Source organism: Schistocerca piceifrons, chromosome X, assembly GCF_021461385.2.
Source record: "Schistocerca piceifrons isolate TAMUIC-IGC-003096 chromosome X, iqSchPice1.1, whole genome shotgun sequence".
NCBI classification, from domain to species: Eukaryota; Metazoa; Arthropoda; class Insecta; order Orthoptera; family Acrididae; genus Schistocerca; species Schistocerca piceifrons.
Genome location: NC_060149.1, coordinates 201,961,215 through 201,982,618, shown reverse-complemented (window position 1 = coordinate 201,982,618; position 21,404 = coordinate 201,961,215). Strand labels below are relative to the sequence as shown.

Here is a 21,404-nt window from a genome sequence, read left to right as displayed (position 1 = left end):
GGGCAATGTTCACATTTAGATGTTACAGCACAATTTTCTTGCAGGCAAGCATGTTCTTATTCGTATGTACAATCGCATCTTGGAGGATGGCACATGACCCAGATGCTGGCATGAAGCCACTGTCATACCAATACCTAATCTTGGTAAAGACAAACACCTTCCTTCTAGCTACCACACCATTTCTCTCTGCTGTGTTTGTAAGGTAATGGAACGTATGATTCATGCTTGGCTGGAATGGTGGCTCAAGTGTCGCAATCAACTAACCACAGCTCAATGTGTGCTGTTCTGCAGTTGACCATCTCGTCACTTTGTCAACCCATGTCATGAACAGTTTTCTGTGGAACTACCAGACTGTGGCCATGTTTTTTGGTTTGGGGGGATGCCTGTGACACCTGCTGGAGGACTGGTATCCTCTGTACTCCGCACGTGGAGCTTCTGAGGCTGTCTGCTCTGTTTCCTTCAGGAATTTTTAAAAGGTAGTTTCTAAAGTACATGTGGGTTCCGCCTTTTCGGACAAGTTTATCCAGGGAAACAGGGTGCCTCAGGCCACTGTCCTCAGCATAGTCCTCTTTGATATCGCCATTAACCCCATAAAGGCTGGGCATCTGCAGCTCCCTTTTGGTTAACGATTTTGCCATCTATTGCAGTTCTCCATGGACTTGTTTCATTGAGAGGCATCTTCAGCGATGTGTTGATCATCTTCACTCATGGAGCATCGACAATGGCTTTTGTTCTTCCACTGACTAAACTGTTTGTATGAATTTCTAGCAGCACAATGGGTTTTTTCCACTGTCTTGGGCCTGTTGCTCTTCAGTTCGCTGAAACTACGAATGTCCTGGGGATTATGCTTGATAGGAAACTTTCGTGGTCCTCCCACATATCTTCCCTGGTCACCAGCTGTACCCAGTCCCCAGTGTTCTACATGTCCTCAGCGGTACTTCCTGGGGAGCGGATCGAACCACCCTCCTCCCTTCATGCCAATCCCTTGTCCGTTCGAAACTAGACTGTGTGTTTCATTTATGCATCTGCATATCTGTCCACCATTGTGCCATCCATTTGGCCACTGGCACCTTTTACAATAGCCTGGATGAGAGTCTCTGTGCAGAAACTGCTGAATTACCGCTGTCATACCGATGTGATGGCCTCCTCAGCAGATACATGTACCGTTTGTCTGCCATGCCTGGCCACCCATCCTATGCCTCCTTCGATGGCTCCTTTGACTGCCAGCATGGAGCACATTCCTCTTCTATGTTGCCTCTTGGAGTTCGTGTTCAGCTATTGCTCCGGCTTCATGGTACCTGCTACTTTCCCAATGGGTGTGAACCCTTCACCACCTTGGCTTCGTGCAGCGGCCTGTGTTCCCTTGGACTTAATTTGCTTCCTAAGGACATTACTCCAGATTCAGTCTATTGCTGTAAGTTTCTTGACCTTCACATAGAACTTAGTGATATTACCTATGTGTGTGCTGATGGGTCTTGGACTGACTGTGGTGTCAGGTGTGCCTTCATCATTGGCACCAACCATTTTCAGTACCTGCTTCCAGAACACTGCTCAGTATTTGCAGCAGAGCTCTTCGCCCTGTATCAGGCCACGCAGTACATCTGACGACACAGGCTTTTCAATTGTCATCTGCTCCGATCCTCTCGGTGCCTTCAGACCCTGTGTGTGCGGTACACAGTCCATCCCTTAGTGCAATGGGTACAAGAAAGCTTACACTTGCTCACTCTTGAGAGAGCCACTGTGATGTTTATGTGGCTCTCTTGCCACGTCACACAGACAGGAAACAAGGATGCTGACGCTGTTGCCAAGGCTGCAGTTCTCCTTTCTTGGCCAGCTACTTCTTCCATTCCTTCTGATGATCCCTGTCTTGCCATCTGTCAGCCAGTGATGCCACTTTGGTGTAACCACTGGTTTTCCCTTCATGGGAACAAGCTCTGAGGAACTAAACCACTCCCAGCTGTTTGGCCGGCCTCCTCTCGGCCCGAGGAGATCGTTTTAACTAGGTTGCATATTGGGAACTGTCATTTTAGCCATCGCCATTTGCTAAGTGGTGATCCCCCATCCCCACCACATTGTGCTCATTGCCATCAACCTTTGGCAGTTCACCATTCCATGACCGAATGCCCTTTTTTTAACCACTTACATTCTAATTTATGTTTACCATTTGAGTTATCTACCCTTACAGCGAATGACGTGGGGGGGCTGTTGACCGCGTTTTATGTTTTATCTATCGTAGCAATGTAGCAAAGAACATTTAATCTCTAGTTCAGGACCTCCGCTGTCTTTACGAAGTATTTTCAGGACCTTTATCCAAGAGGAAGCCCTTGTTTTTCACTGCCTTTCCTTCTGTTGATTGGGCTTAATATGTAGTCGCTTTTAACTCCTTTTTTGTTTTAGTGTTCTAAGGTTCTGACATGGGTGCGTATGACTTTAGTTGTTTTTGCGTCCTAAAACAAAACAAACTGACCTCCAGTTCCTCATTAAAACCTCAGGCTCCTCACATGGACTAACACCTCAATCCATAGAACTTCTTAACCGACTCAGACTACACAGCTTCACCTTTTACCTTCTTCCTCAGATTCACAAATTTTATCATCCTGTCCATCCTATAGTTGCTGGCTTCAAAGCACCCACCAAATGTATACCTGCCTTAGCTGACAAACACCTGCAACCCATAGTACAAAGATTTTGCTCCTATATTAAAGACACCAACAATTTCGTGGATTGTCTGAAATCTGTGCCCATTCCACTCCCACCAAACATTTTGCTTGCCGCCATTGATGTCACTTCCCTCTCTACCAATGTCTCTCACATAGGTGGTTTGTCTGCTGCTGAACATTTCCTCAAGTCAGTGCCCACCTGATTCTGAACATATGACATCCTTCGTGCTCACCTTAATCAACTTTATACTTCGCAACAGCTGTTTCACCTTTGAGGAGGAGACATACAGACAGATCAGGGCTACATCCATGGGACTGAGGACGACTCCTTTCCAAGCCAGCCTTTTCATGGGTCACTTGGAAGGGGCTTTCCTGGGATCCATACGCCTTCAGCTCCTGGTTTGGTTTAGATACATTGATGACGTCTTTGCCATATGGACTCATGATGAAGCTGACCTGTTAAAATTACTGGTGTTTCTACACACATTCTTACAATTAAATTTCACATGGACCTATTCCAAATTTTCTGCCATTTTCCTTGATTTTGATCTCATCCTCTTCAAAGGCCAGCTACACACTTCTGTCCACATTAAACCTACTAGCAAACAACAGGTACTGGCAGAAGTAAAGCTGTGAGGTGAGGATGGGGCGTGAGTCGTGCTTGGATAGCTCAGTCGGTAGAGCACTTGCCCGCGAAAGGCAAAGGTCCCGAGTTCGAGTCTCGGTCCGGCACACAGTTTTAATCTGCCAGGAAGTTTCATATCAGCGCACACTCCGCTGCAGAGTGAAAATCTCATTCTGGAGTACTTAGATTCTGACAATTGCCATATTGTCCATGTCGGATGATCCTTCCCGTGCAGACCCTTTACAGCAATACGCCACCATTCTCACCTCACCTTCACTGGGTGTAATTATCCCACCAGCCTAGTGCAAAAGCAGATTTCCGGGGAGCACACCATTTGTCCCTGAGTATTATTCTGGTACTAACTGTGTTAATCAGCTATTTCAACAAAGCTATGACTTTCTAAAATCATGCTGTGAAATAATGTACATTCTGTCTGAGATTTTGTCCACCACACCTGGAATGGCTTTTTGTCGCTCTCCCAATCTCGGCAATACCCTTGTTAGATCCTATGCTCCTTTTGCTCCCATCTCCCTACCCTATTCCTCAAACCCCTGTGACCGTCCCTGCTGCAAGACTTGCCCTGTTCACCCTCCTACCACCACCTATAGCAGCCCTGTAACTAGCAAAAGGGAGAGCCATTTGTGAAACGACAGATGTCATATGCCAACTGGTACGTAAACACTGTCCGGCCCTTTAAATCAGCATGACTAGCACCAAGTAATTAGTTGGGGTGACTGTGCATAGGCAGGGAGTATGTACCGGCAGCACACAATATTCTGTTGCAGAGAATGCTCAAGAACGTGACCTCGGTGCCTGTTTCACTACACTCGCCATATAGATACTTCCCTCAGACACTAGTTTTCAGAACTCCGCATGTGGGAACTAGCAGAACTAGCACTACGACATATTCTTGGTTATTGCCACCCACCCAGACTTAATATACGTTAATTTCTTCCAACTTAGCATTTCTCCTTTCTTCACTCCATTTTAGTTATCTACATCTTTTATTTTCAGATGTATCTATTTTTTTGCTGTCCCCCTTCCACCTTCATTACATACAATCCACTTAGGTTTTTTATTCTTACTAACTTGTGCACAATGTTTTAGACGTAATATCTGTCTTGCATATTACCCTGTCTTCTACTTTTAAGCTCTCGGGTTTTCAAATCTTGTCCAGTGCAGTCCTCAACAATCAGTCTTTCTGCCACATCCTGTCTAGTAAATCTCTTCTGACCCAGATTCCTGGGAGACTTTTCCAAACTATACCCCTTTTTCTGCTTCTCCTGCTGCCACTTGGAGAATAGATTTTTTTTACCTATCCAATGACATTATATTGTCAAAAATTGATTATTTTTGTTGTTTTGTTAGTGTAATGTATCACATGACGTTTACATGGTGGTTCCTCTAGCATATGTCACTAATGTTTTAGTACGGGTATTTAACATGTTATTTTTGTGATGTATTTTTCAGAAACCATCAAGTACAATACAATTTTTTGATAGAAATGGATTGTATGTGCTACATGGAAAGGATGCTGTATTTGCTGCAAAAGAGATCTACAAGTCAGATGTGAGATACCTACAATCAGGTATGTGTTGAGGCTAAGTTTATAATGATGAAAATTACAAAAAAAAATCACAATACGATTTGTGTCCAAGTCAATGTATGTGGATCCTTTAATACTTCAGGAGAGATATATATTGTTGCATGCTATGTTATCATAACTTTGTAAGATGGTACAAAAGGCAGGTTTGTGAGTTTGCAGAAGATTGAGTGAAAATCATTGTGTGACTATAATGAATTAAGTCAGTCTCGTCCCCCATGATGAGTTTTTCCAGAACAGAATCGTCTGCATTTTGTATTTCAGTCAAGTCGCACCAGATGTCCATGTGTCGTTTAGGAGTCGAGGTATACAGGACAAACTTTGTACATGGTTATATCTTCTTCAAAACATTCAGGAGAATGTCTTAAACAGTTAATTAAGAGATGTTTCACCACCTGACTCCATTGGCTCCTAAGCTGCAATCTCAGTTAAAGTTCCATAAAATAAATAATATAATTCTAGTTGTGAACATTATTAGCTGTGGGTACTGTGAACAGCCAGATTTCTTGATTGAAAGATTCAAAATAAATATTCAGTGGATAATAGTAAAATCTTGGTAAATTAAATTAAAAATCTGGAATGTAACCAAGAAACAAAATTAATATCTTTTGAGATTACTAATTTGTACAAATAACTGTAGAAATTGTAGAGAAATACCTGCTCGCTTATGGAAAAAAAAACATGTAATATATAAACAAATTAAATATATTACACAGTTCAATTATTTTGAATTTAATGGAAAACTGTTTAAACAGCCAGATGGCCTCACAATGGGTTATTCGTCAATGCACATTCTAACAGACGTTTTATAAATCCACTAGGAGAATTATTTTTAGAAATTATGCTTCTACAGAATTAGGCATTCAGTCCTACTTTTAAGATATGTGAGTGATACTTTGATTATATAGAACTTGTGATGGAGTAGACCAACTCTTGGACATTTTTAATGATCATAATGAGAAAATTAAATTCATTTCTCAGTTGCAAAATGAAAATTGTGAGCTAGATATTTTGGATTTCATTTCAACCACAATTGATGACAGAATAACTTCCAATATTTTTTTATAAAGCAACAAGCACCAACCAAATTGTACCTGCTGATTCAGCACATTCTCAGTCCCACAAGACAGCTTTCTTCGATTCAGCTATTTATGGCACTGTAGTGATGGCTTTATCACCAGCTAACCTTAAGAAAAAGAAATTAATTTAATTAAAACAGTAGCTTGTAATATGGTTATGAATCCTGAATAGCAGAAGAAATTTTTGAAGCAAAAGCTAATAGTTCAGTACTCCAGGTAACTGTCAAAATACTGGTGACAATAAAAGAAAACTTATTTCAATACCTTACTTAGGTAACATATCGTATAGCATTCAGCATCTGTTGGTTAAGAAATATGGATGCTAAGCTGCATTCGCCACAAATAACAGGCAACAAAAACATGTAACCTATAATTTAAAAATTTCAAATGAAGCATCAAGTAGCTCAGGAGTTCGAAAACTTGTTTACGGTACGTGTCCTGTGTTTTATATCTGACAGGCCAGTAGGGTCTTTAACGTAAGATACAAGGAACACCTGTTAGGGAAGAAGTGTAGTAGTGTTACTAATTCCACTTTAGCAGAGAATTTATTAATATTAGGACACAATCCAAGAGAAGTAGATGAAATGACCTTTCTACATGAAGAGAAGAAAGGGTTGGAGCTTGATGTCTTTGAAGAACTTGAACTCTTGAGACATACGATCAACAATAATGGCCTCATATGAAATGAACAACTACAGTTGGGAAACAAAAGTTTCTATAATTCTTTTAAGCCACTGCTCGCAACTGTATGATGTCTTGGCTCATGTTCTTTTCACTTCCATTTAGGAAATGTTGGTTTCACTTTACTTAGACGACTCCATATTTCATTACTGATAACATGCCAGGTGGCACTGTATTCTGGTTGAGCAAGTATCTGTATAAAAAATTTCTTTTTTGCACACTATCTTATATTTTTGTTTTTGGCATTTGTAATATCTTATGGGAGTCCTACTGTAATGTGTTCTTTGTTACACTTGAGCATATATTCTTGTAATCAGTCATTTTATTCATTTTGTTTAAAGAAATGTTATTTTATTTGTTCTATATTCTCTTTTACAATGTCCTTCCCCGTACACTGTGAACAATTTCTTTTATTTGAAACACTTAAATGTATACTATACTGATGTATTACTGCTTCAAGTATGTATTTCATACAGCTGAGCATTTATCATACCACTAGCACTAGGCACGTGGTACACACTGAGCTATGTTTACGTGGCATTGTAACTATTTGCCACACGTTTGGTTCAATGTCTGTTCTTATAACAAGCTGTATCTGTGGAGTAACTCTTGCTGTTGTTCATGGCGGACTTCATCTATGATTAATGCTATCTGACTGTTTTAGCTCGTAATGTATGCTCATAATTTAACGTAATGTAAATTATGCAAGTGCCAATTTTATTCCTTGTATTTCAGTTCATTGTTGTAATGTTTTGGTTATTTTAGATATTTATTTTGTATATGCTTAAAACATTATAAGGGACTTTTTATGCCTTCTGAAGCAGATACTTAGTGGTACTGAAACTTGGTCAATGCTTACTACAATAAACTTTCTGTAGCTGGTTGGCTGTATACATCATTTATTGAAAGTAATAGAGGGAAACATTCCACGTGGGAAAAATATATCATTGAAAGTTTATATATGGTTGCTGCTGTCGTAGTAGAAGTACTGCAATTATTAACTTCATTAGTTCATAGTCAGGATTTACTCACATTGCCACTATATGCTCTCAAACCCTTGTCATATTAAAACAGTTATTTCTCAAATAACTATCATTTTAACACTTTCTCATGGTAAAAGTCTTATTTCTTGCGTAACTATGGTGTAATACAGGTACTGTTTGTGTGAAACCCTGGTTTGACTAGCCGTTCGATGCATGACTTTTATCTGTTGCCCAATTACATACCACGGTTCCAATAGATCAATTGTCTAATAAGATATTTTGAATTAAAAAAGGTACTTTGTGGATGTTATGCATGAATATTTTGTTTTTAAGATTTATCAGTATAAATAAGACAGCTGAGATCATTTTAGCAGTGTTGTTAACATAAAAAGAGTATTTTTCAATCCTGAATAATTATCTTTGAATAAATCACGTCATGAAAATTGAAACATAAGCTATCAATATTATTTATCACAAGCTGTTCACAAATTGCTGAGTATGTTATTGACAAAGAACAAATGATTGGACAAAAAAGCATCACACTAATTATTACAATTATTGCACACCATACTGCTATGGTCCTGGCATGCATGTTTTGTGTACTAACAGTGCACTTTGTTTTTATATTCTTTGAAGCAGGGCACAATGAACATCTTCCCTTTCAGTGACCCACTGTGTTGTTGCTGTTACTACTGCTGTTTTGTGTTTGAGGGTTAGTAATGAACTACTCAACATCAGGGTGTATTGATTTCTGTTGAAAGGAATTAAGAGCCTCTGGTTAATGGCTGGATCAACTTCATTGACATTTCCATGTTGAATAGTCTCCTCTTCTGCCAAAGCCCTTGGTGATATGTGGGATGTTTTGTTGAGTAAAGAATAAAGGCAAAAAAAAATTGACTGTATGCATCCATTACGTTGCACCAGAGAGACATGGATCAGCGTTTAGTTTTTGTTTTGCTTGCATAATTGCACGCTAGCTGGTCCACACCATCCTTTGTTTGGTTATAAAATTTCACAATATAGGAACATTGCAAACTTGCTTTTCTTTTGTGAAATACAAACTAACTACCATTGCTTCTTTCATAAATGAAAATAGACTTTACCCCTTTCAGGGGAAGTGGTTCCATTTGAAACCACCTACAATTTTCTCATTTTGTGGCAAAAGGGCAGTGGCTACATTTGGGGACACCATTCAGCAGGCTAGTTGGTGCTGCCCTCTAGCAGTTGTCACTGGAACCGCTTCAAAATCTGTAATTCTTAGCAAGTAATGAGGCGAGTTGAATTTTTTTTTTACCAGTGTCTCGCTTTTACAGAAGCTAAAAGATGACTGACTTTTTACCTGTGGAACAATTAGATCACACAGAAAATGACTTCCTACGCTAAAAACAGACAAAGAGTTGCAAAGAGGAGAGTTTGACTGGTCAGTTCGTTCTGATGGCATTGCCTGCATCAAATGGAAAGACAAACGTGTAGTCATGTTGCTGTCTACAATTTATTTGCCTGTATGTGTTGAAGAAGTCAGCTGTAAAGAAAAGGATGGAAAAATCACAAAGGTACCTTGCCCAAAAATAGTGAAAACATATAATGCAAATATGGGATGTGTCGATAAGGCAGATATGATGAACAGTATTTTATGTAATAGACAGAAAATCACGAAGGTGGTGGCTAAGATTATTTTGGTATGTAGTTGATATTTCTATTGGAAGTGCATTTATTCTGTTTCGCTTATGTAATCCAACAGTGAAGCAAGTGCTACAGGATTTTCGAAGACGTTTTGCCACACCCCTGGTAGGCAGTAATATCTTCAAAAGATAGTCCTGGCCATCCCAGTACACTGTCAGAACCATCTGCAAAAAAATTCAAAACTGTTGTTCCCCATGAGAAACTTATATTGGAAGCAAAACATCTGTCAAAACATGGGAACTCAAGGCGCAGTGTGAACTGCAGCTCCATTTGAAACCTCCCTGTATGTGTTCAGTTTATGTATATTTCATTTAATTTTTACAGTTTTCTGTCTCACTGTATGAAAATTAATACAATAAAAACAAGGAAAAATTAAAAATTATTATTATTATTTTTTTTTTATTTTGCCCCTGAAAGGATTAATTGACATGTCTTCTACCATTGTCTTCATCTCTTCTGGAATTTCTCTTCTATTCATCCTCATTGTTCCCACAAGAGTTAGGTTTTTACTCAAGAGATTGAGTGCCAGTGGCACACTTGTAAAATAATCATCTACTATAACATTTCTGGTTGTACCAGCAGCATTTGCCTACAAGGGTCTTCACTATAGTAAGGCCAAAATTTTATTCACTGTGTAGCAAACCCCCACAACAATTCTATACTGCTTCATACACTCATAACCATCTATTGCAATATTTCAACCTTTTATACTACGCAAGTGTATGCTATCTGATAGATGAACAAGGTTGCAAGTTGTAACAATGCATTTCCCACAATCAGAACAATACACACGTGTGCCAATGATGCATTCACAGAATTACAACAAACAGTAATTGATTACAACTCAATCTAATACAATATAATGACACTACAGTACAAACTGCAGTGTCCATTGGACCTAGGTTATGTAAATGTGTAGTATAAAGAAGACAATATAAGTGACACTTTTTAATGACACAGATTTCTTATAGAATCTCTCATGTTACTGAATATTGCAAGTGAACATACGTGATGAGTGAGGGCTTAATTTCAAGACTTTCATACAGCAATGAAAAGTTAATTCTCTCTGGGTTTGTTGGAATTAGGATATGCATACTAAGGTTGACAGAGGACCCAATGGCCATAATCAGATCAGGGTCTGAGCAGCCAGAGTTAGCAGTCATTTGTGTGTGAGCTGTACTTGCTTGTGTTAATGCATGTGTGTTTTTCTATTCTGTTGAAGGCTGTGGCCAAAAACTTAGTGTGCCTATTTGCAACTCAGTGCATCATCTTTACAGTGAGGAGCAATCTATCCTTTCCATAATTATTGATATCCCAACCTGGGTTTTTCATTGTTTGTAAAAGTAAATAAAAATATTCCTCCTCTGTTATATGTTCTTCATTCAGTAGTGTATTGTATGTTTTCAGCTGTTCTCTGATCCATTCTGCGTCGTGTCGTATACTCGCATTTTGTCTTCCTGCCACTATCATGCCTTCCCTGTATGATCTTTTGCTTCATACCTAACTGTGTAGCATTTTCTTGGTACCATTACTGTCCTCCTCTAGTCTTTTAGTGAATATTTCCCGTCTTCTCTCCATTTCTTCTTTCACAACATTTTTAACCTTAAGTTTCTTGTCTCTATGTGCCTGTTCCAATGTTTTCAGTTTTTGAGCTTCTACTGGTTCTTCTAAGCAAAGAAGGGAAAGCAGAAAGGTGGAAGGAGTATATAGAGGGTCTATACAAGGATGATGTACTTGAGGACAATATTATGGAAATGGAAGAGGATGTAGATGAAGATGAAATGGGAGATATGATACTGCGTGAAGAGTTTGACAGAGCACTGAAAGACCTGAGTCGAAACAAAGCTCCGGGAGTAGACAACATTCCATTAGAACTACTGACAGCCTTGGGAGAGCCAGTCCTGACAAAACTCTACTATCTGGTGAGCAAGATGTATGAGACAGGTGAAATACCCTCAGACTTCAAGATGAATATAATAATTCCAATCCCAAAGAAAGCAGGTGTTGACAGATGTGAAAATTACCGAACCATCAGCAGCCACGGCTGCAAAATACTAATGCAAATTCTTTACAGACAAATGGAAAAACTAGTAGAAGCTGACCTCGGGGAAGATCAGTTTGGATTCCGTAGAAATATCGGAACATGTGAGGCAATACTGACCCTACGACTTATCTTAGAAGCTAGATTAAGGAAAGGCAAACCTACGTTCCTAGCATTTGTAGGCGTAGAGAAAGCTTTTGACAATGTTGACTGGAATACTCTCTTTCAAATTCTGAAGGTGGCAGGGGTAAAATACAGGGAGCAAAAAGCTATTTACAGTTCGTACAGAAACCAGATGGCAGTTATAAGAGTCAAAGGGCATGAAAGGGAAGCAGCGGTTGGGAAGGGAGTGAGACAGGGTTGTAGCCTCTCCCCGATGTTATTCAATCTGTATATTGAGGAAGCAGTGAAGGAAACAAAAGAAAAATTCGGAGTGGGTATTAAAATCCATGGAGAAGAAATAAAAACCTTGAGGTTCGCCGATGACATTGTAATTCTGTCAGAGACTGCAAAGGACTTGGAAGACCAGTTGCACGGAATGGACAGTGTCTTGAAAGGAGGATATAAGATGAACATCAACAAAAGCAAAATGAGGATAATGGAAGGTAGTTGAATTAAGTTGGGTGATGCTGAGGGAATTAGATTAGGAAATGAGACACTTAAAGTAGTAAAGGAGTTTTGCTATTTGGGGAGCAAAATAACTGATGATGGTCGAAGTAGAGAGGATATAAAATGTAGACTGGCAATGGCAAGGAAATCGATTCCAAAGAAGAAAAATTTGTTAACATCAAGTATAGCGTTAAGTGTCAGGAAGTCATTTCTGAAAGTATTTGTATGGAGTGTAGCCATGTATGTAAGTGAAACATGAGCGATAAATAGTTTGGACAAGAAGAGAATAGAAGCTTTCGAAATGTGGTGCTACAGAAGAATGCTGAAGATTAAATGGGTAGATCACATAACTAATGAGGAAGTATTGGATAGGATTGGGGAGAAGAGAAATTTGTGGCACAACTTGACTAGGAGAAGGGATTGGTTGGTAGGACATATTTTGAGGCATCGAGGAATCACCAGTTTAGTATTGGAGGGCAGCGTCGAGGGTAAAAATCGTAGAGGGAGACCAAGATGTGAATACACTAAGCAGATTCAGAAGGATGTGGGTTGCAGTAGGTACTGGGAGATGAAGAAGCTTGCACAGGATAGAGTAGCATGGAGAGCTGCATCAAACCAGTCTCAGGACTGAAGACCACAACAACGACAAAAACAACTGGTTTGATCCCTTGGGTTTGTATTTTTTTATTTTTATTTTTTTTATTTTATTTATTTATTTATTTATTTATTTATTTATTTTTTCGTTCTGTAGTAACTTCCTTGACCTTGCCGTTCCACCAGTTGGTTTCATTTTGTTTTTCTGTACCACCCACTTGTTTTACCACAGATGTCTACATTGCAGTTAACTGATGTTGTCTTACATTTTTCCCACTCTTCATTTGCAGTACCTGTTTCATTTGTTGGTAACTTTGAACTTATCAGACTTTATTGGTGTTCTTCATTTCCACTTTCTTTAGTCTCCAATCTTTAATCTTAGTTACATTCCTTAAACACTTGCTAAAGGTGTCAATAACAATAGGCCAACAGTAATTCCAGTAGGGACTGGCAGTCAATATGCAGATGTTACCAAAGGGCACTGGGCTTGGGCAAATCGAAAATTTTTTGTGGCCGAGCAGCCTTGTGTTCAGCACATGCTGGACATTGTGAAGTAAGTTGTGCTGTTCAAGCACCCTTGGTGACCCATGTGCAGTGGCGTCGGGCAAGCTGCTTAGTGTGTACAATACACCAATGGCCTTGATGAGGAAGGTGAAGAATTTCTAGAATTTCCGTTTAAAGCAAATGTGCCACAACCACACGAGACTGATCAGTGTCTGTATGTAAGGGAGTGACACTGCTGGACTGATAAGCTGTACTGCAGCACAAAATAATGGCATACAACCGGATTGCTAATCCACTTCATTGAATGTGGCCAACCAGTGTGGAGGTACTGAAACAGAACCTTGAGGCTGGTGTCCACAGCTGCTGCCTGAGCAATCCGTCTGTGGTTGATGGGAAAACTATCAAGTGTTTCTGTGTGGAAGCAAGAATCTTCTGAGGTGTCAAACGCTGAATCAGTGGCAGCTGCTAGGCGAGAAGGTGTGTCTGCATTCGAATGCTTAGCTGGTGCCAGTTTCATACCGATAATTGCAGAGGAGCAGAGACCAATACTGCAACTTTTGTGCTGTGCAGAGGGACTGGCTTTCAAGGGCTGAAGAATAAGGTGAAAGGCTTATGATCTGTAATCAAGTAAAATTTTGTGCTATACAGGCATTGATGGAATTTGGCCACCCCACATAGGACAGGAAGAGCTTCCTTCACAGCTGCGAATAATTGCTCTGTGCTTTGTTGAGGAGTTAGGATGTGACAGCAGTTCGCCAGTCCAAAGGTACAATCCCATAAGAGCATGTGTCTGGCATGACTGGTTTAGCAGGATCAAAATGTACCAAACAATGATTGCTCAGTAAAGCTTCTTTCAGTTTCTGAAATGCAACTTGACTCTCCTTAGTCCACTCAAACCGAACATTTTTTTCATCAAAGATTATGCAATGGAGTTGTAATCTGTGCATTATTTGGAATGAACCAGATGTAATGAGTTAGTGTACCCCGCACAACATGGAGTTCACTGATGTTACCAGGAATTTGTAAGTCCTATATGGCAGTTAAGTGTGACTGGAAAGGGTGGATACTTCGGCTGTTGATAACGTGTCCCAAATATTCAGTCTCAGTGTGGAAGAAGGAGAAATTGTCTTTATTATGCTTCAGCCCAGCATCTTAGAGCACTTGAAACAATATCCTGAGATCGACAAAAGTTCAGCAGGAATACAACTCAAAACTACTGTCATCCAAATAATTCAAACAAGAAGGAACTGTAGCAGTCAACTGTGACAAGTAGTTTTGAAAAATTGCACGTGCGAACACAATGCCAGAGGGCAATTGCAAAAACTTGGATAACCCAATGTGGGTTTTGATCACAAAAACTTACCATGCCTGGTCATCCATGGGTAGCTGCAAATAAGCATTGCAGTGATCAGTCTTAGAAAAGAAGTTACCTGCACCAAGTTTGCCTATGGGTTTCTCAGGCTGTGGCAAAGGAAGGTAGTCAATCACCATCTGTGGATTTACCATATTTTGACTGAAGGTTTCTTTACAATCATTAAAAGTGATGCCCACTGACTGGCCGCTAAAAGGGAAATCGCACCATTATCATACTGAGATAAGTGTTCCTAGGCCATTTGATCTCTGATTATGTGAGGGATGGACTGTACTCAGCAAAAAAGTGGTTGCACGTTGCCTTTCATGTTAATGTGAGACTCAGAATTATTAGCTTTGCTTAGGCCATCTCGAAAAGACACTAAATTCATCACAAAATTCAGTTACCCTGTCTGTAGGCACAAAGAAGTTCGTAGAGAGTAAATCATCTTGAATGTGCAAACCAAACAGATCAAGAGTCCGTACCAAAAATATTTCCACTGTCACATGAGCACTAAACTGTGAATGAAATTGTTTTAATAATGTTAGGAAATGTAGCAGGGAGACTGTGAATACCTAGTACAGGAATGTCATGTCCACCATACCCAGAAAGAGTTGCCAGTGATTTTTATAAATTTGTCTTCCTCAAAAGTTCGCATATGCATCTATTCAAAAGAGTCACAGACATACCAGTCTCCAATTGCATGAATATTTTACATTTGCCAATCTGCAGAATGACAAACAATTTATTAGTTTTATGCTGGATGGGAGAATTGTGAGACTTCTTCACTGTTGCACTTTGTTTGCACTGATTGACACTAGCATCACTATTTGGCTTTGAAACAGTTGCATTTATGTTGATTGACTGAGACCTTGGAGAATGTGCAAAGAGCTTATTGAGCATTTCTGCAGGCAGGCAGATTGAATCCAACCATGCTTATCACAGTGATAACACTTGTCATCATGACAGGGCATGCTTGCCACTTGTGCATCACAAAAAACTGAGGGCAGGTTTTAACTCCACTAGTCTGTTGCCGAGTACACCGGTTTTCTTTACGTCGCCACCATGGCCAAGACTTTGCCTCCTTCGATGCGCAAAGTACGGCCATGACCTGCTTACCATTACTCTGAACTGTGGAATCAGTCTACCACTGTACTATCACACGAGTCCTGATTGTTCACTAATTCCAAAATCAGCAGCAAGCTAGGTTCAGGAAACTTGAGGCCCTTGAAAGATGAGAATCATGGCATCACTATAATAATGGCTGCACTCACATTAGAATTTGCTATGGCATGTAAGTCATCTTAAGTTGGCCACCCGCTGCGTATTTGTCTGACTGGGTTGCTTCTGTAAGCAAAAGAATTTGTAATGCACAGTTGCCGCATTAATCTGGTGGTCGTCATACTCGTTCACTGCACCAATTAGTCCTTCATAAGGAACACTTTCAGGGCAAGCGGTGGGAAAAAGTTGGCAGGTGAACTGGTAGAGGGACACTCCAACTGTTGCAAGAAAATGTGGTCGGCTCTAACTACCTTCATTGTGATGCACTGCGAAGTGTGTGAGCCAGCTGCACGTAGTATTCGAACCAGTCTTCTTGTTTGGAATTGAATGCGTAGAATGGCAGTGTGGAAACAGGTGCCCCTTGCTGTGGCAATGCTGGAGACTGCATTGCTGGTTTGATGGCACATCAAGCAGTCTGCCATCATTTCTGTGAGGTGGTGCAACTGCTGCACCCGAAACTGAACAATCTGAGTTACTGACAGTTCTTGCAGAGGACTGACCATGATGAAAAAAGTGTTCTTTGTAGAGAGGTTATTTCTTACACACATATCTGCCGATGTGCACACATAAAATTGATAACATTATCCTAGCTTTTGAAACTAATAATTCGCTTCTTGGAGAGTAATGAGAGAGAGTTTGTGGAAGGTTAAAAGAAAAAGCAGGTAACTCAGATCACAGGATCAGACACTCATACAACATAAAATAGCCTCCATTTCACATTCATTTGCGGAGTATTTACTTAGATGTGCATATACACGGAAACAAACTATAATTTTTCATAAAGACTGATGTTAAAATTAGGTCTTCGTATTTTACTACTAGACTGAATGATACAAATGGTGTGTGTTTGTAATTTGATATTCTTGTTGTGTTACAGTGGGTTTCTTTCTATTTTGACCCTTTTTTTAATTTACAGATGGAGGTAAACTCGAGTATACCTGTTTGAAGAAGGCAGCATTTGATCGCTTTGTGAAACATTTGTTGATTGAAAGACAGTATCGTGTAGAAGTTTTTACTTGTTCTGGTGATGACGACTCTACGTGGACAGCAACATACAAGGTTAGTGTATTAGCTTCTCTTTATTTAATTTGGTTTCATTATGAAATTTGAGTGTAAATATCAGACATCTGTATATGTGGTAGTACAATTTGCTTGTTAATCCTAGCCAAGGTGTTTATTCAATTCTGTCTGTAATAAAAACTAATTGTGTTTTGGGGTGCCAAGAGCAAACCCAGCATCTGCTTTGCTAACACTGTTTAAAGCGAAATTTATGTGATTAGCCTTAATTACTCTGCAGTTCACAATTAAGTTCCTGGCAGAGGGTTAGTTGAACCACCCTCAAGCTATTTCTCTACCATCCTTCTCCCCTACATCAACATCCTACATAAATACTCCGCAATTCACCATACGGCATGTGATGGAGGTTACCCTGTTCCACTACCAGTCATTTCTTTTCCTGTTCCACTCACAAGCAGAGCGAGCGAAAAATGACTGTTATATACCTCCATACATATTTCTCATATTTTATCTTTGTGGTCCTTAAATGTATGCTGGAGGCAGTAGAATCCTACTGTAGTAAACTCCAAATGCTGGTTCTCTAAATTTTCTCAAAAGTGTTCCTCAAACAGAATGTCGCCCTCTCCAGGGATTCCCATCTGAGTTCCTGAAGCATGTAACACTTGGGTGTTGTTCGAAACTACCAGTAACAAATTTAGCAGCCCGCATCTGAATTGCTTTGATGTCTTCCTTTAATCCGACCTGGTAGAGACCCCAGACTCTCGAGCAGTGTTCGAGAATAGGTTGCACAGGCATCGTATATGTAGTCTACTTTACAGATGAACCACACCTTCCTAGAATTCTCCCAATAAATTTCATATCACTTTGCAACACTATCCCCAGATTTTTAAATGACGGGACTGTGTCAAGCAGGACACGTTAATGCTATATCCAAACTTTATAAGTTTGTTTTCCTACTCATCAACATTAACTTGCAGTTTTCTACATTTAGAGCTAGCTGCTATCACCAACTAGAAATTTTGTCTACGTCATCTTGTACCCTTCTACTTTCACTCAATTTCGACACCTTACCGTACACCACAGCATCATAACCAAATGCCAAATTGCTGCACACCTGGTCAAGCAAATCATTTATGTATGCAGATAACAACAGCAGTCCTATCAATCCCCTGGGCTGCTGCTGACAGTAACCTTGTCTCTGATGAGCACTTGCTGTCGAGGACAACACGTAGGGTTCAATAGCTTACAAAGTCTTAGAGCCACTCGCATATCTGTCACCCTATTCCGTACGCTCGTACCTTTGTTAAGAGTTTGCAGAGGGGCACTGTGTCAAATGCTTTCTGGAAATCTAGAAATATGGAATCTGCCTGTTGCCCTTCATCCATAGTTTGCAGTGTATCATGCGAGAAAAGGGCAAGCTGAGTTTCACACAGGCGATGTTTTCTAATACCATACTGATTTGTCGACATTCTCGGTCTCAAGAAAATTTATTGTATTAGAGCTGAGAATGTGTTCAAGGATTCTGCAGAAAACCTCTGTTAGGGATATTGATTTGTGATTTTTATGGGTCCATCATACTGCCCTTTTTATATGCGGGAGTCACCTTGCTTTCTTCCAGTTGCTTGGGATGTTGCGCTGGATGAGAGATCCACGATACATGCAGGCTAGGTCAGGGGCCAATGCTGTAGGGTACTCTTTGAAAAACCAAACTCGGATTCCATCCACACCTGGTGACTTACTTGGCTCGAACTCTTCTGAGTTTTTTTGAGTTGTTTCTCTGTGCCAGGGATGCTTATTACTATGCCGTCCATACGGGAATTTCTTCGATGGTCAAACGATGGTATGTTTGTACAGTTGCCCTCTGTGAACAATTCTTAAACCATTAACACCCAATTTATTTTTGGTTAACATATATTCTGTGTTTTTTGAAAACTGTGTCCTGGCAACCCAATTTATGGAAATGGGAAGAAATTTTGTTCACTTGTTGCCTAAATGTAAATTTTTTGTCCATCGTCATTTGAGGACACTGGATGCTTCGTAGTAATTTTGTCATTACACTACTGACTAGGAAAATTGACAAGGGATAAAGAAACTGGCAATAATAAACTCAAAATAACATTTCAAAACTATTATTTATTTTACAGTAAGTAACATTTACAAAAGTTTTAACCTAAAAATTCTTGAAACCTGACATTTTGTTGAGGCCTGATAGGATATCCACCCACTGCAATGGTAAGTATCTGTATTAGCCAGTTGTGAAGGTCGATGCCTCCCATGAAATTCTTGTATATATTCAATGCATGTGGTCATGCAACACTGACCTCTTATTTTTGGAATGAATTCTAACCTTGGATTTCGACGGTGTTGAAATTAGTTGCTAGTGTAAAACACTTGTTGTCATTCCATATTATGATCAAATCTTACTTCTCTCTGTCACATCTGAACTGAAAATATCCCCTTTCTTTCTTTTTCATAACATTATCTGGTGATACGGGACACTTCCTTGTTCTGCTTTCTCTTATAGTTCCACTTGCACGGAATCCCAGTTCCTTCAGTCGGAGAGGCAGGTCATGACTAGTAAAGTAATAATCAGAAAATACTTCGTAACTATTCGACCCATCAATTATGGACAACATTCTCAAAACTACTTCGGAAACCAGTGGTAGATTTGTTTTATCATTATTCTGGTCTTTCCCGCAATACAGTAACAAATTGTAACAGTAGCCAATAAGGCCCAAACTTTGTATGCAAAGTGTATGCTTCAGTCTGATAGACTACTTTATATGGTGATGTCCATAGTATCCCTCAATCATTTCATCAGCTGCCAGAGTTTCCTGAAAGACTCTCCATTTCTGATAACTTTATACCAGAGCCTCTGCAAATGGTTTTATTTTGAAAGATTTCTCACTCTTGTTTCATTGGCCTTTCTGTTATCATTGAAATGTATTACAGATTTCTGTTCAAGATGCCTGTTATGACTCATCACATCTTTCTCTGTTTGGACTCAGAGATCATCCTCCTCAGACAAATAATCTCTTTCATTGGACAATTTATGATAGCCGGTAGAGATTGAGAACGCAACAAATACAAGAATTTGTTCAGGTAAAATGGAAAAATTTATTTTATTTTTACACTCCTTAGCATATTTTTCAGTTTCCTCTACAATCATGTTTAGAATCTCTTCTGAAAAGAGTTCTTCAAAAACCTGCATGCGAGCGAGACCATACAACTTTTCTTTCAGTTCATCCAACAGACTAGAAGCTTTCTACCCTAAGTCAGGAAATGGGGCACACCATTTAACTTCCTCTTTATGGGCTTTTAGAAGAAGCATGAGGAGTGTCTTTGTTGTCACTCTCATGTAAAATTTCAGTAGTACCTGCAATATTGCTCACGTATATATTTCCTAACAAGTCATCTTCAATCTTTTCCTCATCAGTCTGCCCATCTACATCTGGAGGTAGAGCTACTATGCGTCTATTTCTTCAGAAAATAAGTATTCTACTGCCTCTTCAACAGTTTTAAAAACATGGTGAGCCATGGCAAAGAAATCTGAAAAGACTGAAAAACATAACATTTGCCACAGAAACGCCCAGTGTCCTCAAACAAGGATAGCAAGTTTTGATGCACTGGGACACAAAATGGAATAAACTATTTTCACTTTCGTAAGTACTAAACAGTATCACAGTAATAAATTACACAGCAGCCAGAAAAAGACAGTGATGCTGACCTTAGATAGAATTAACCGTCTGCCAAAACAGTTCACTGCTGTTAAGTCTTCAACTGAATAACTGTAGCAGAGAGATATTAATGATACCTATTGTTGACGGAAGACTTACTATACAACAAAAAGAGCCCATTGTTGGTTTGGAGTAGCATACATTGCAATAGTGACAGAAAAAATGACTGTCCTCAATCAAGGACAATGGGCACTAATGGATTAACCATGAAATTTAATACTATGGCTTTTGTTTTATTATTTTCAAGTGCCACACTGGACCGGTCAACAAGTGACTGGATGGAAGCATTAGACCCACTTAGAGATTTTACATAGGACCCGATTTTTCTCATTTCTGTGCCAGATATTTTCCTATGGTATGGTGGGGATAGTTGTATGCTTTGTGCATACATCTTTTCACAGACTCACGAATCTGTGCCAACTATTGCTACGGTGGGTCTTTCCTGTCCTTAATCCACTTATGAGGCACACAATTATCCAGGCAACAATTTACAATCTGCTTAAACTTTGCCCATAATTCCTCTACATCCATCCTACTAGAATTAAATGATGCAGGGTTCATTGTTAAAGTGCCCGCTCTCTCACCCTGCCCCCCCTCTCTCACCCTGCCCCCCCTCTCTCACCCTGCCCCCCCTCTCTCACCCTGCCCCCCCTCTCTCACCCTGCCCCCCCTCTCTCACCCTGCCCCCCCTCTCTCACCCTGCCCCCCCTCTCTCACCCTGCCCCCCCTCTCTCACCCTGCCCCCCCTCTCTCACCCTGCCCCCCCTCTCTCACCCTGCCCCCCCTCTCTCACCCTGCCCCCCCTCTCTCACCCTGCCCCCCCTCTCTCACCCTGCCCCCCCCTCTCTCACCCTGCCCCCCCTCTCTCACCCTGCCCCCCCTCTCTCACCCTGCCCCCCCTCTCTCACCCTGCCCCCCCTCTCTCACCCTGCCCCCCCTCTCTCACCCTGTCCCCC

At 40.2% G+C, this 21,404-nt stretch overlaps 1 protein-coding gene and 1 non-coding gene across 2 annotated transcripts in view; both read left to right on the top strand.

Moving 5' to 3' along the window:
• LOC124721370 (DNA mismatch repair protein Msh2) overlaps positions 1-21,404 on the top strand; it is a 229,822-nt gene that overhangs the window by 46,430 nt on the left and 161,988 nt on the right. Inside the window, exons 3-4 of the mRNA XM_047246303.1 lie at positions 4,756-4,873; positions 16,611-16,753. Coding sequence (XP_047102259.1) covers positions 4,756-4,873; positions 16,611-16,753 — 261 coding nt within the window. The remainder of the gene's footprint in view (positions 1-4,755; positions 4,874-16,610; positions 16,754-21,404) is intronic.
• Trnas-cga lies at positions 3,319-3,393 on the top strand. The gene has a single exon. It is a non-coding gene; the product is annotated as a tRNA-Ser (tRNA).